At 43.1% G+C, this 14,591-nt stretch overlaps 1 protein-coding gene across 1 annotated transcript; it reads right to left on the bottom strand.

Annotated features, from left to right (window-relative positions):
- Positions 1–6,297: 6,297 nt before the first annotated feature.
- LOC134290469 (uncharacterized) lies at positions 6,298–11,460 on the bottom strand. The gene has a single exon (XM_062857618.1). The coding sequence runs from the start codon at positions 11,458–11,460 to the stop codon at positions 6,298–6,300; it is 5,163 nt and encodes a 1,720-aa protein (XP_062713602.1).
- Positions 11,461–14,591: the final 3,131 nt, after the last annotated feature.

Genomic DNA, 14,591 nt, shown 5'->3' with positions numbered 1-14,591 from the left:
GCAAGCCGAAATCTGCAGGGATAAGGACGGGAGCCTCCTGACGGACAAACGTGAGGTGATCGAAAGGTGGAAGCAGCACTTCGACGAGCACCTGAATGGCGAAGAGAATGTAGGCACGGAGGACCAAGGCAGCGGAGGAAATGACTATGTTGGTGCAGCAGAGGACGGGGACGAACCAACCCCCACGCTGAGGGAAGTTAAGGATGCCATCCACCAGCTCAAAAACAACAAAGCGGCTGGTAAGGACGGTAACGCAGCAGAACTCATCAAGATGGGCCCGGAAAAGTTGGCCACCTGTCTGCACCAGTTAGTAGTCAAGATCTGGGAAACCGATCAGCTACCAGAGGACCCAAGTAACAATTTCAATTCCTTTTAGATTTGACTATTTTTATGGAAGCTTTATCACAGCATGATCAATTCATGGAACATTTGTAGTTGTTTTTATCAAGAGAAAACAATCTTCGTTCGTTTCCGGTTTTTAAGTTGTCTTCAAGTTAATTTTGAAATTCGCGCATAAAACAACTGAATTTACAAGAGCATTGAATCTTATAATAAGTTTTAAGGCGCATTTGAAGTTATTTCCAACACATAACATCAACATATTTTATTAAAAGTTTATGCTTCGTTAATTCAAGTGGCTAATCCTCCTTTAAAAACTTCTTGAAGCCTTCTATTCTTGAGCTAGAGCCATTACTCTGGAACAAGAACTATGCGAAATAATAATAAGACAACGAACTATTTTATCAATCCAAATAATGAATGTGACAAATTGGTTGAAAAACTTCGTTCTCATGCAAATATAAACACATAAACATGTTTGCTCACTGATAATTTAGCCATTCTTGTGCTAAAAAGTTATCATGTCAACGAAATAATGATTTTACGGCCAATCAAAAATGCGAGTAGCTGGCTGCTGTCGTCCTGCCTTCAACCAGTTCCTCACACAGGCCACAGCTATGCGAATCGAAAATGAAATGGGTACTTACTGTGACTCTGCTCAAGCTCATGCCAAATAGTGTAGTTTTAGTAAGTTTCACTTCATTATTATTTGTAAAAATACAGGGAAACAAAATAGAATTGGCACACCTTGACGCGAAACACCGCGAAATGTACAGAGACAACTTTCTAGCACCGAAAACGTAAACAAACATTTGTCAAAGGCTGTTACTCTTGAATAAAATGAATAAGTTTCATTTAAGACGAACAAATCTGCCTTAAGATCATAACTAGTAAAAACAATCTTCAATAAAGGCTGTAGCTTTCATGCAAGGTGACTTGGTTCCATCATTGTTTTGAGGGGGTTTGGATTAAAGGTAATAACAATTGATGGCGGCTGCATGAGTTTTGTTCGCTTGGAACGGCAGCCATGTTTAGATAGAATTGAAAAAGTGGCGTAGCCTTTTGTTTTTATAGGAAATTGATGTCTTCGTATAATAATAATTGATATTATTTTTGGGGCGCTTTGTTATTTTCGTATGTTTTGGGCGGCATATCAACTAAAAAGTGGGTATGGCACGGAAAATTTTGATTCCCTGTCATCAATGATCTGTCAGACAATTTTGATGCTTTAGCCATTTCAATTTGATGAAAATTAATTTGCAGTTCAATTAACATTTCATCCATGAAACAAAATTTGTTTGAATCTGCAAAATGCTTGGGTAAAACATTTCATTTATTATGCACTGTTGACACTTTTGAGAAAGACAGCTATAAGATCAACATGCTTCAAGCTATTCTTGTTAAAGTTTAATGAAGTTCTTATAATCAATCATCAGTGCAAGTACATCAACACAACTAGTTTCAAAGCAGTCTTCGAAAGCAGCTTTGAAGATCTCCTGAAGAGTGGGCCAGATTAGTCTTATGGATGTTTTATGCCTATTTTATCTCGGATTCGCAGAACAAAGAGCTTTATTGCTAAGTTTTATTATTCTATCTTAGAAATTACTTCAGGATTGCCACAAAAGTATAATTGTTACTTGGGGAGTGGAAGGAAGGGATAATCTGTCCCATCCACAAGAAAGGCGACAAGTTAATATGTGAGAACTTTCGAGAGATCACCATTTTGAATGCCACCTACAAAGTGCTATCCCAGATTATCATATTCCGTCGTATTTCACCTAAAGTAAATGAGTTCGTGGGAAGTTACCAAGCCGGTTTCATCGACGGCCGGTCGACAACGGAGCAGAAATGCCGTGAATACCTCCGTACCTCCAGAAATGCCGTGAATACCAGGTCCCAACGCACCACCTGTTCATCGACTTCAGAGCGGCATACGACAGTATCGACCACACAGAGCTATGGAAAATCATGAACGAGAACAGCTTTCCCGGGAAGCTTACCAGACTGATAAGAGCAACGATGGACGGTGTGCAGAACAGCGTAAGGATTTCGGGTGAACTATCAAGTTCATTCGAATCTCGACGGAGACTACGACAAGGTGATGGACTTTCCTGCCTACTATTCAACATCGCCCTGGAAGGTGTTAAACGACGAGCCGGGCTCAACAGCCGGGGTACGATCTTCACGAAATCCGGCCAATTTGTCTGTTTTGCGGATGACATGGATATTAGTGCTAGAACAAACGCGCCTGAAACGCGAAGCAGCAAAGGTCGGACTGGTGGTGAATGCGGCTAAGACAAAGTACATGCTGGTAGGTGGGACTGAGCGAGACAGGACACGCCTTGGCAGCAATGTTACGATAGACGGCGATACTTTCGAGGTGGTAGAAGAATTTGTCTATCTCGGTTCCTTGCTAACGGCTGACAATAACGTGAGCCGTGAAATACGAAGGCGCATCATCAGTGGAAGTCGTGCCTACTATGGGTTCCAGAAGAAACTGCGGTCAAAAAAGATTCACCCCCGCACCAAATGTACCATGTACAAGATGTTAATAAGACCGGTGGTTCTCTACGAACACGAGACATGGACGATGCTCGAGGAGGACCTGCAAGCACTCGGAGTTTTCGAGCGACGGGTGCTAAGGACGATCTTCGGCGGTGGCGGAGATGGATGAACCACGAGCTCGCTGCACTTTACGGCGAACCCAGCATCCAGAAAGTGGCCAAAGCCGGAAGGATACGATGGGCAGGGCATGTTGCAAGAATGCCGGACAACAACACTGCAAAGTTGGTGTTTGCTAACTATCCAGTTGGTACAAGAAGGCGTGGAGCGCAGAGAGCACGATGGGCGGACCAGGTGGAGCGTGATCTGGCGAGTGTTGGGCGTGACCGAGGATGGAGAGCTGCAGCTGGAAATTGAGTATTATGGCGGCAAATTGTTGATTGAGTATTACCATGAATTTGATGTTAACTAAATAAATGATATTGCTGTAGTAGGCCTTGATAAAACAAGGCGGTGTTTTTTCACGTCTGACAGTTTTCCTTCATTTCAGGGTGAAGATTTTTCCGAGGATTTCTGAAGAACGGTGATACGACTACGAATCGATTGATTGGATGTTCAGTAGCGGTTCAAGGTTTCTGTAGCGGTGCAAGATTGGAGGTTCTGCAGCGGTGGAGATTCTGTAGCGGTGGAAGTGAATGCAAGATTCGATTTTGACGTGTCGTGAGTGACGCGGCTGGATTTCCTTGCGTTTTGGAGAACAGGAGTTTCAAGTTGAAAGCTGTTCAAGCGAATTTCCTTGGATAAGAAGCTTTTCAAGAAAGGCATATTTTGATTTGGTTAAGTATTTCTTTTATTGTTTATTTTTTATTTTATTACCTTTCTTTTTTTCAAATATTTTTTGTGAGTTTATTTTTATTGACCAGTATTCCCCGTTGATTTCCTATTATGGAAACCGACGGGGATTCTCCAAATTCCAAAAAGGATGATTCTGCAGCTCCTGCTGGAACATCCAAATCTTCTAGGGTGAAAATTTTTCCGTCCACTTTTCTTGGTCCTTATCCTGTTTATTTTAGAAAAAAGGATAAACCAATTAATGTTCTGCTCATTTCTGCAGAAGTATATAAACGTTATAAATCCGTTAAGGAAATCAAAAAGATTTCCTTGGATAAATTAAGGGTAGTTTTCGGTTCTCGAGGTGATGCTAATGCTCTCCTCGAATCTGATTTATTTGGCAATTTGTACCGTGTGTACGCACCTTGCGACGCATGTGAAATAAGTGGAGTCATTTATGACGAAACTTTATCTTGTGAAGATATTTCAAATTTTGGTTTGGGTATTTTCAAAAATAAATCTATCCCTCCAGTAAAAGTTTTAGATTGTCATCGGTTATCCAAATTATTTTTTGATGGCAATAGTTCTAAATACATTCATTCTGATTGTATTAGGATTACTTTCGCTGGGTCAGTACTTCCCGATATCATTTCAGTAAATAATGTTACTTTTGACGTGAGACTTTACTTTCCAAAGCTCATGCATTGTACTAATTGCCTTTTGTTTGGACATACATCTAGCTTTTGTTCCAACAAACCAAAATGCTCCAAATGTGGAGAAAATCATTCTTCATCTGAATGTGTCAAACATTCTGATGTTTGTATTTATTGCAAAAAACAACATAATTCAGTCAAAGATTGTTCAGTTTACAAAACTAACCAAAAAAAATTCAACCAGCAAATTAAAATTAGAAACCAATTATCTTATTCAGAAATTTTAAAGAACACTGATAATTTTACTACCCCTAATATTTATGAAACATTATCTGATTGTGAAAATGATGAACTTGATGAAACTTCTAATCAGTTTGTATACAAACCGCCAACTAAGAGAAAACGAAATAATTTATTATCTAGCAGAAACAATGAAAATTTGAATCCATGTCCTTCTACATCTTCTGAAAGACATTTTCCGTCATTGAAATCTCCTTCTCAAACAATACCTGGGTTTCAAAGAGTAGATGGCCACGAACCATTAGCCGATAAAAATGATAATAATAATCATTCTTCAAATAGTGTTGAAAAAAATGAAGGTTCTATTTTAAACATTTTGGAACAAATTGTTGATATTTTAGGATTTAGTGAATTTTGGAAAAATTTGATTAAAAAATGTTTACCCTTTTTCGCCTCCCTTCTTGAAAAATTGAATTCTTTTGGACCCCTCATTGCTTCCTTATTTTCGTTTTAATGGCTTCCATAATTTCTAACAAATTAAATATATTGCAGTGGAATTGTCGTAGTATACTACCTAAAATTGACAGATTAAAAATTTTATTATCAAATCATAACGTAGATATTTTTTGTCTAAATGAAACTTGGTTGGTGGAATGTAAACAATTAAATATTTCTTCGTTTAACATTATTCGAAAAGATAGAGACGTTCCATCTGGTGGAGTTTTAATTGGTATTCGTAATGGAATTGAGTTCAAATATTTAAATTTACCATTGATTCCACCTGTACGGGATGGCAGTGGACTGTACTGCGCTGGCTACGTTGTGGTGCTCGCGTTCCGCTCAGGAACCGAGCCGGGTGGGAGCAGGAACCCTCGCGTTCCTTCCCAGGATGATGGCCGCACGTTGGCCGGGCTTCGCCTCATGAAGCCTCGGTGGTTGAGCTGGACTAGCCTCTGCTAGCAGCAACCTGAACAACTCATAAGCCTTGATAAAGGCTGTGGTGGAAAATTGATTTCCGAATAACTTCAGGAAAATTATTTCCAAATAACTCAGAGGAAAATTAATCCCGAATAACTCTGGTGGAATCAGGGATGTTTCGGATGTGCGATGAGCGGATAACAAACACTGGAGAACTTTACTTAAACTACTCTATATTCATCTTCTCTTCACTTAGCTTTGATGTACACTCTTCGGTGCTTCGCAGAAAACTGATGATGCTGCCGGGATGCGCACTATATTTATAGCCCGCACGAGAAGGTGGAGCCACGCGCCGATCACGCTATTGGCTGGTCGGTCGGCTCCGATCAACGACGTTCGTTGCTGTCGACGTGATCATGCGGTCCGCACGTGGAACCCAATTGTTCTCTTTCGCTTCGGCTTCGCTCTCGCTGTTGTGTGATTTTCTCGACGACGGATGAAAGAATACTGACGCTGTTTGCTGTTTGACTGTTGGTTTTATTGTCGCCCGTTCGCTGTTCGGGCTCTACTTCGTCGTCGTCGTTCGATCGTCGCTGGTTGGATGGGCGGAGCTCTCGTGGTGCAAATGTGTAACTGCCACTGCTAGACGCCGCCGCTGACTGTACTTCAGTTTGGCTGATGTCGAACTGAACATTCTCCCCCCGGCAAAAAGTGGAAGTTTGGAAATTTGGATCATTGTCCAAAATAGGCAAAGGCGCAAGCTTATGTATAGGTCGTCTAAATGTACCAGTCTTCGTTCGAACGTCTACCACTCTTACCAGGTTCCCGGGTGTACCCTTTCTACCCGGCCCAGATTCCAGCACTGTGGGGGCAAATTGTCATCCTTCAGGAGAACAACCATTCCCGGTTGGATGTTAACTTTCTGTTTGGTCCATTTGCCTCGCACTTGTAATTCGGTGAGATACTCTCTCGACCATCGTTTCCAGAAGTGTTCGCGAAGCTGTTGTATGTGCTGCCAGTGGGACAAACGATTGGTCGGGATACCTACTACAGACGGTTCGGGAATTGCTAATAGTGGACGGTTGGCAATAAAATGTCCAGGGGTCAACGCTTCAGGTTCCGTCGGATCGTTAGATTGGGAATAAAGTGGTCTCGAGTTGAAGATTGCTTCAATCTGGCACAACAGGGTGGATAGTCCGGAGAGTGTTAGGGAGGTGGATTGGTAAACCCTTTTGAGCACTGTTTTAACACTTTTCACACCGGCCTCCCAAAGCCCTCCGAAGTGTGGCGCATTTGGGGGAATGGTCTTCCAAACGATCTGCTTTGCTTGGCAATACGCGAAGATCTTGTTCTGGGTCGTCTCCTCCTTGAATAACCGATAGAGCTCCTGCAGTGCTGACCTTGCTCCGATGAAATTGGTCCCGTTATCGGAGAAGACTTCCTTCGGATATCCTCGTCTGGACACGAATCGTTGAAAAGCCGCAATGAACGAGTCTGTGGACAGATCTTCCACGGCTTCCAGATGCATGGCCTTTGTCACCATGCAGATGAAGACACAGATGTAGCCCTTTACCGGAGTCGCCTTTCGAACTGACTGCTTGACGTAGATTGGTCCGGCAAAGTCAAGCCCAACCCTCTCGAAGACTGGCGCTGGGTTAATCCGATACGATGGTAGGTCTCCCATTTGCTGATCAATTGTGGTAGGATTCGTCCTGAAGCAGGTAACGCAGGTTTTCAGCACCTTTCGAATTGTCGATCTCGCGTTGATCAACCAGAAATGTTGTCGCAAAAGGTATTGTACCATGGAGTTTCCGGCATGGTGATTCTCTCGATGGACGTCGCTTATCAAACCGTGCACGATGGGGTTGTTGCTTGGTAATATTAGCTGGTGTTTCACTCCGAATGGAAGCTGAGACTGACCAAGCCTACCTCCAACTCGCAGTAAATCCTCGTCGAGAAATGGTTTCAAATTGTTCAGACGATGGTTGGGTTCGTCTGCTCGTACACACTCGATCTCCTTGGCAAACTCCTGATGCTGAATGGCTCCAACGATCAAATTTGATGCCGCCCGTAGTTCAGGAATAGTAAGATACCGGGACATCACTCGGTCGGCCTGCTTCTTTCGAGCGTTCGAAATGAAGCGTAGCATGTAGGCAACAATCCGTTGGCATTTCCGGAACGAAGCAAACTTTGTCAACACAGGGAATTCCTCGTAGTTCATGACCGACAGTGCAGCTAGCTCAACCCTGAGTTCGGGAATTTCGCAATCTTGGAGTGACTGTGGCCGCTCTTCTGGGTAATCCACGAAGCACAAAAACTGAGGACCATTCCACCATTGCTCGTTGTTAGCTAACTCTCTTGCAGACTGTCCTCGAGATACAGTATCGGCGGGGTTCTGATCCGTGCGAACATATTTCCAAACGTGACTAGTATTCGATGTGATCTCTGTAACTCTGTGGCGGACGAAGGTTTGGAGATTGCCAAGCGGTTTGCGCAACCATGCCAATACAACTTGGCTATCCGACCAGAGAACGATGGAACTGAAACTCATCTCCAACGCTGCTTCGACCTTATTAATCAATCTTGACAAAAGAAGGGCTGCTAGTAATTCCTTTCGAGGGATTGTCAGGGGTGAAATCGGTGCAATTTTAGACTTAGCGCTGACCAACTTCGTCGATGCGGTGCCATCAGGGAATATTGAGCGAACATACACGCATGCCCCATACGTTTTCTGGGACGCGTCCGCGAATCCGTGCAATTCGTACCGCACCGCCTTGTTCGATAACACATGGCGTGGAATGCGAATTTGCTCCGAAGTTGGCAGTGACATCAGAAAGTTCTCCCACTCGTTCTGGAGGGTATCGTCTAACGGATCATCCCAATTCAGCTTGCTGATCCACAATTTCTGCATGACTATTTTTGCCAGCACCACCACTGGAGAAATAAGTCCGAGCGGATCGTAAATCTTGGCAATCTTGGACAGGACTTGACGCTTGGTGGGTCTGCTGGCCTTTTCTGAAGGGGATGATCGGAACAAGAACTCGTCTGTGGAAGGATTCCACATCAATCCCAAGGTTTTGATGACCTCGTTGAGGCCACTTTCGCTGAAAGATGCGCAGCTGTCTCGATCTTCACTGGGAATGGGCGATAGGAGCTGACTAGTGTTGGATGACCACTTGTGAAGGTGCATTCCACCGGACTGGAGCAAGGCTATCAGCTGATCTCGAAGCTCACATGCTTGTAGGAAATCGTCGGAACCAAAAAGAGCATCGTCTATGTAGACATTTTTCTCGACAACGGCGGAAGCGAGCGGAAAGGTTTCTCGTTCATCCCGTGCAAGTTGCAGCAGAGATCGCGTGGCCAAGAAAGGGGCTGAGGCCGTTCCGTATGTCACAGTAGTTAGTTCGAGAACACGTAGTGGGTCTTGGGGCGACCTTCTCCAAAAAATCCGTTGTAGTGGAGTGAAAGCGGGATCTACAGCAACCTGGCGGTACATTTTGGCTACATCGGAGCTCATAACGTATCGATACCTCCGGAACCGTAGGATGATAGACAACAAATCGCTCTGAACGTTGTATCCGGTCATCAAAACATCGTTGAGGGACAATCCGGCCACCTTTGCAGATGCGTCGAATACCACCCGGCATTTTGTAGTTGTGTTCGATGGGCGGAGGACGGCATGGTGGGGAAGATACCACTTCAGAACTCCAGGAGGATCGTCGCGTTCTTGAACCTCCCGGCAGTGCCCAAGAGATTCGTACTCGTCCATGAAGGCATCATACTGGGCTTTTAAATCTGGATGACGTTGTAGTTTAGACTCCAGCAGGAAAAATCGTCGCAAGGCCATGGTACGGGAATCCGATAGTTGAGATGCGTTGTCCTTCAATGGTAGCTGAACGATGAAACGACCGCTGTCGTCTCGACGATGGGTTGATGCGAACTGCGATTCACACTGCTCTTCCTCACTGGACAGAACCACCTCTGAAGACACACCTTCAACTTCCCAAAATTTCTGCACTAGTTCTTCAACGGGGTCAACTCGAACGGCACAGGAATTCAGCACAAGATTGGAAGAACAGTCAAACAACTTGCCCCCGACTAACCAACCAAGCTTAGAGTCGTGAAGGCTAGGGAGATTATCGTCTATTTTCAAACACCCTGGTTTCATAATGTCATAGAACCAGTCCATTCCAATGAGCAAATCAACGTGGCTAGGTTCATAGAAGGATGGATCAGCCAGCCTGAGACCTTGAGGAAGATCCCAATTCTCCAAATTTATCTTAACCGACGGAACCTGACCAGTAATCTTCGGCGAGACCAAACAATTCAACATGAAGGAGAAATCGCTGCATTTAGAGTGGACGTTTATGGTACATTTTTGCCTGATTGTCGACCTTACACTGCCTATGCCTGTTATCGGAACACTTACTTCTTCCACTTGAATACCAAGAGTATTGACAAATGATTGGGAGATAAAACTCACCTGAGATCCGCAGTCTAGCAGGGCTTTGCACACACGAGGCCGCTGTTGATGGTCCATAACGTTGACAAGGGCAGTGAGCAACACCACCTGGCTCGCTGGGTTCACCGGGTTGTTGGAATGCGCTGCTGTCACTGATGGCTGGTTCTCGGCCGACTGCTGTCTGACAGCCGACGCCGTTGGTTGGGCTGATCCTGGAACTCCATTCGCTGAATTTTCATTCGCAGGCTGCGACGAGATTGCACCACCTTCCAAATGGAGCAGGGTGTGGTGCCGCTTGTTGCACTTGGAGCACGACTTCTTCGATGGGCAGTTCTTCACGCTATGTCCACTTCTCAAGCAGTTGTAGCACACGTTCTTCTGTTTGACTTTGGCCAGTCGATCACTCACACTCAAGCCGTTGAACACAGAGCACTTGTACGTCACATGGCTTTCATCACAAATGGTGCACCGCTGATCCGCTGATGAAGGAGCTGTCGCTGCGTTGGCATTGGGAAACGCCTGCTTCCTCGTAGCTGGTTTCGCCGATGTACGCTGTGCCTTGGCTTCTTCATCCGTATCGCGGCATCTCTCCAGAACTGAGACGCGGTCTTTCAGGAACTGTATGGTGTCTTCGTAGTTTGGAAGTTCTCCTCGCTTTATCGTTGACTCCCACAACTTCTTCGTGGTAGGATCCAGTGCACGTGCGATTAGGTGGACGACAATGAGCTCAGAGACGCCGGTGAACTCTTGGTCAAGGAACTTCAAGTTTTCCACGTGACTAGTGGTAGACTCGACCAAGGATCGCAACTCACCGAAATCCTCCTTCGAAAGTTTCTTCACTCCGAGCAGTCCAGCAATATGGATGTCGATCATTCGCCGCTGATCGTCGAACCTTTCCTCCAGTAACTCCCAGGCGTGGGCGTAGTTTCCATCGGCAATCGTCTTCACGTCTATGATTCCCGCCGCATCACCGACGAGGGCCTTCTCAAGGTGATACAGCTTGATTCGAGGTGCTTCGTTGGTACGGTCGACTGCATCACGGAACATGATCTTGAACCGTTCCCAATTCTCGTACCTCCCGTCGAAGGTGGGAATGGCACGAGGAAGAGATTGTTGGATGACCAACAGTTGTTGGTTCGCCGGTGGCTGCACTTGTTGCGCCGCAGGTGGTGCGGCTTGAGCCTCGAGAAGGGTCTCGAGCATGATGGACACCTCTTCGTGCAACGTCTCGAATTGCAGGAACTTCTCGTTCTGTTCCTCCTTCTTGCTCGAAGGAAGAAGTGCCACTATCTGCTGGTGGTGCTGATGGTACTCGTTGTAGACACTTTCCACTTTCTTCAAGTACACTTTCACTTGAGCGGAAGGTAGCTGAGCCTGGTCCGCTTGGGCTTGGGTCAAGATGTTCTTGATGCGCGTGATGTTACCTTGTGCCATGCCACGCAACTGTACAAGAGTGCTCAGATCTTCTTCACTAGAGCTGGCCATCTTGGACGACTTCATTGGTGTGTGCTTCATTTTCACTGTTTTAGCTTCAATTCACTTTAGTTCGTTATAGTTCTCACTAACTGTCACTTGTTCACTTATTGTCTTTGTCTTTCAATCACTTTGCTATCTTCTCCGTGTTTGCCTCCAATCACCACTCATCCGATCCAACCACCGATCACCGTCGATGACACATTCGGACACTCGCACTCGAGTATCCGGCTCGAAGGACCAAATCCATGTACGGGATGGCAGTGGACTGTACTGCGCTGGCTACGTTGTGGTGCTCGCGTTCCGCTCAGGAACCGAGCCGGGTGGGAGCAGGAACCCTCGCGTTCCTTCCCAGGATGATGGCCGCACGTTGGCCGGGCTTCGCCTCATGAAGCCTCGGTGGTTGAGCTGGACTAGCCTCTGCTAGCAGCAACCTGAACAACTCATAAGCCTTGATAAAGGCTGTGGTGGAAAATTGATTTCCGAATAACTTCAGGAAAATTATTTCCAAATAACTCAGAGGAAAATTAATCCCGAATAACTCTGGTGGAATCAGGGATGTTTCGGATGTGCGATGAGCGGATAACAAACACTGGAGAACTTTACTTAAACTACTCTATATTCATCTTCTCTTCACTTAGCTTTGATGTACACTCTTCGGTGCTTCGCAGAAAACTGATCCTGCTGCCACGATGCGCACTATATTTATAGCCCGCACGAGAAGGTGGAGCCACGCGCCGATCACGCTATTGGCTGGTCGGTCGGCTCCGATCAACGACGTTCGTTGCTGTCGACGTGATCATGCGGTCCGCACGTGGAACCCAATTGTTCTCTTTCGCTTCGGCTTCGCTCTCGCTGTTGTGTGATTTTCTCGACGACGGATGAAAGAATACTGACGCTGTTTGCTGTTTGACTGTTGGTTTTATTGTCGCCCGTTCGCTGTTCGGGCTCTACTTCGTCGTCGTCGTTCGATCGTCGCTGGTTGGATGGGCGGAGCTCTCGTGGTGCAAATGTGTAACTGCCACTGCTAGACGCCGCCGCTGACTGTACTTCAGTTTGGCTGATGTCGAACTGAACACCACCAATTGAATACATTGCTGTTTCTTTAAAATATAATAACATGGAATTTTCCATTGTATGTTTTTACATTCCTCCAAATTCATCGTTTTCACTATCAGATATTAAATACATTCTAGATAATGTTCCATCTCCATTTTACATAATTGGAGATTTCAATGCACATAATATTGCTTGGGGGAGTGATAAAACTGATGGTAGAGGAAATTTGATTATGGATATGGTTGATGAATTCAATTTAAATATTCTTAATGATGGATCATTCACTAGAATTTCGGTTCCTCCTGTCCATCATACGTGTATTGATTTATCTTTTTGTTCTAATTCCTTATCATTTATTTCTTCCTGGAAGATTATTAATGATCCTAATGGTAGTGATCATTTGCCTATTTTGATCGAAATTTGTAGTTCTAATAATAATCAACCATCTAATGAATCATGTGTTCCTGATCTGTGCAAAAATGTGGATTGGGTTAGGTTTGCTGATCTCATTTCGTTTTCATTAATCAGCTTTGATTATTCTGTATCTTCACTTGAAAACTATAAATTATTTTGTGAAATATTAATTCGTAGTTTATGTAAATCTCAAAAATTTAAGAATTTTTCCAAATCATCTAAAAATAAACGCTTGTCATTTTGGTGGGATAGTGATTGTTCATTGGCTTTAAAAAATAAATCAGATGCTTTTAAAAAATTTCGTCGTTTTGGCTCTAGGGAAAATTATTTCTTATATTGTAAGGCTGAAGCTCAATTTGTTAGAATGACTAAATTCAAAAAAAGAAATTATTGGAAAAATTTTGTAGAAAATCTTGATAGAGAGTCATCTTTATCTACATTATGGTCAGTTGCCAGAAATTTGCGAAATCATAATTCTTCCTCTCCAAAAATTTTGGAATATTCTGAAGATTGGATTCATAAATTTTCATCTAAGATTTGTCCAGATTTTGTTCCTCCGTTTATAAATTTCAAAAATCATCAAACATATAATTACTTTCCTGAGCTTTGTGCTCCATTTTCTATAGAAGAATTTAACTTAGCTCTATCCATAACAAATAACACTTCTCCAGGGATTGATAGTATAAAATTCATAGTGCTGCAAAATTTACCGCTTGATGGAAAATTACATTTATTAGCATTATATAATTCATTTCTTTTTGAGAATATTTTACCTTTAGACTGGCGTGCTATTAAGGTTATTAGTATAGTTAAACCGGGTAAGGATCCTTCGTTTGTTGATAGTCGTAGACCAATTAGTTTATTATCATGCCTTCGGAAACTTATGGAAAGAATGATATTAAATCGTCTTGAATTATGGGCTGAGAATAACAACATTTTGTCCTCATCGCAGTTTGGTTTTAGGAAAGGATCTAGTACTCGTGATTGTATTGCACTTTTGGCCTCCCAAGTTAATCTTTCTTTTAATAAGAAGCAGGATGTAGTTTCTACTTTTCTGGATGTTTCAGGAGCTTATGATTCTGTTCTCATTGATTTACTTTTTCAAAAATTAAATAATTTCAAAATTCCTTATTTAATAAGTAATTTTATATATAATTTGTTTTCTTTTAAAATTATGCATTTTTATCACAATGGTTCTTCAAAATTGATTAGATATAGCTACTTTGGACTTCCCCAGGGTTCTTGTTTGAGCCCTTTTTTATATAATTTATTTACAAGTGATTTGGCATCAGTTATTCCAAATGGATGTTATTTCTATCAATTTGCTGATGATAAAGTTTTATCTATCAGTGGTAAAAACAGAGAAATTATTCGACATTTTATGCAATGTACGTTAGACAATATTGATGTTTGGGCTCATAACAATGGATTTACATTTTCAGTTTCAAAAACCAAATTTATTATATTTTCACGTAAACATTCTACAGTCAGTTTTAATTTGTATCTTAATGGTCATGAAATCGAGCAAGTTGATGATTATAAATATTTGGGAATATGGTTTGATTCAAAATTATTGTGGAATAAACATATTCAATACGTACAAAAAATTTGTTCAAAAAGAATCAATTTTCTTAGAACTATAACAGGGACTTGGTGGGGAGCTCACCCTTCAGATTTAATTACACTTTATAAAACAACCA

This window comes from Aedes albopictus, chromosome 3, assembly GCF_035046485.1.
Source record: "Aedes albopictus strain Foshan chromosome 3, AalbF5, whole genome shotgun sequence".
In the NCBI taxonomy this organism is placed as follows: domain Eukaryota; kingdom Metazoa; phylum Arthropoda; class Insecta; order Diptera; family Culicidae; genus Aedes; species Aedes albopictus.
Note: the sequence above shows the minus strand (reverse complement) of the source record. Positions and strands in the feature narration are given on the sequence as shown.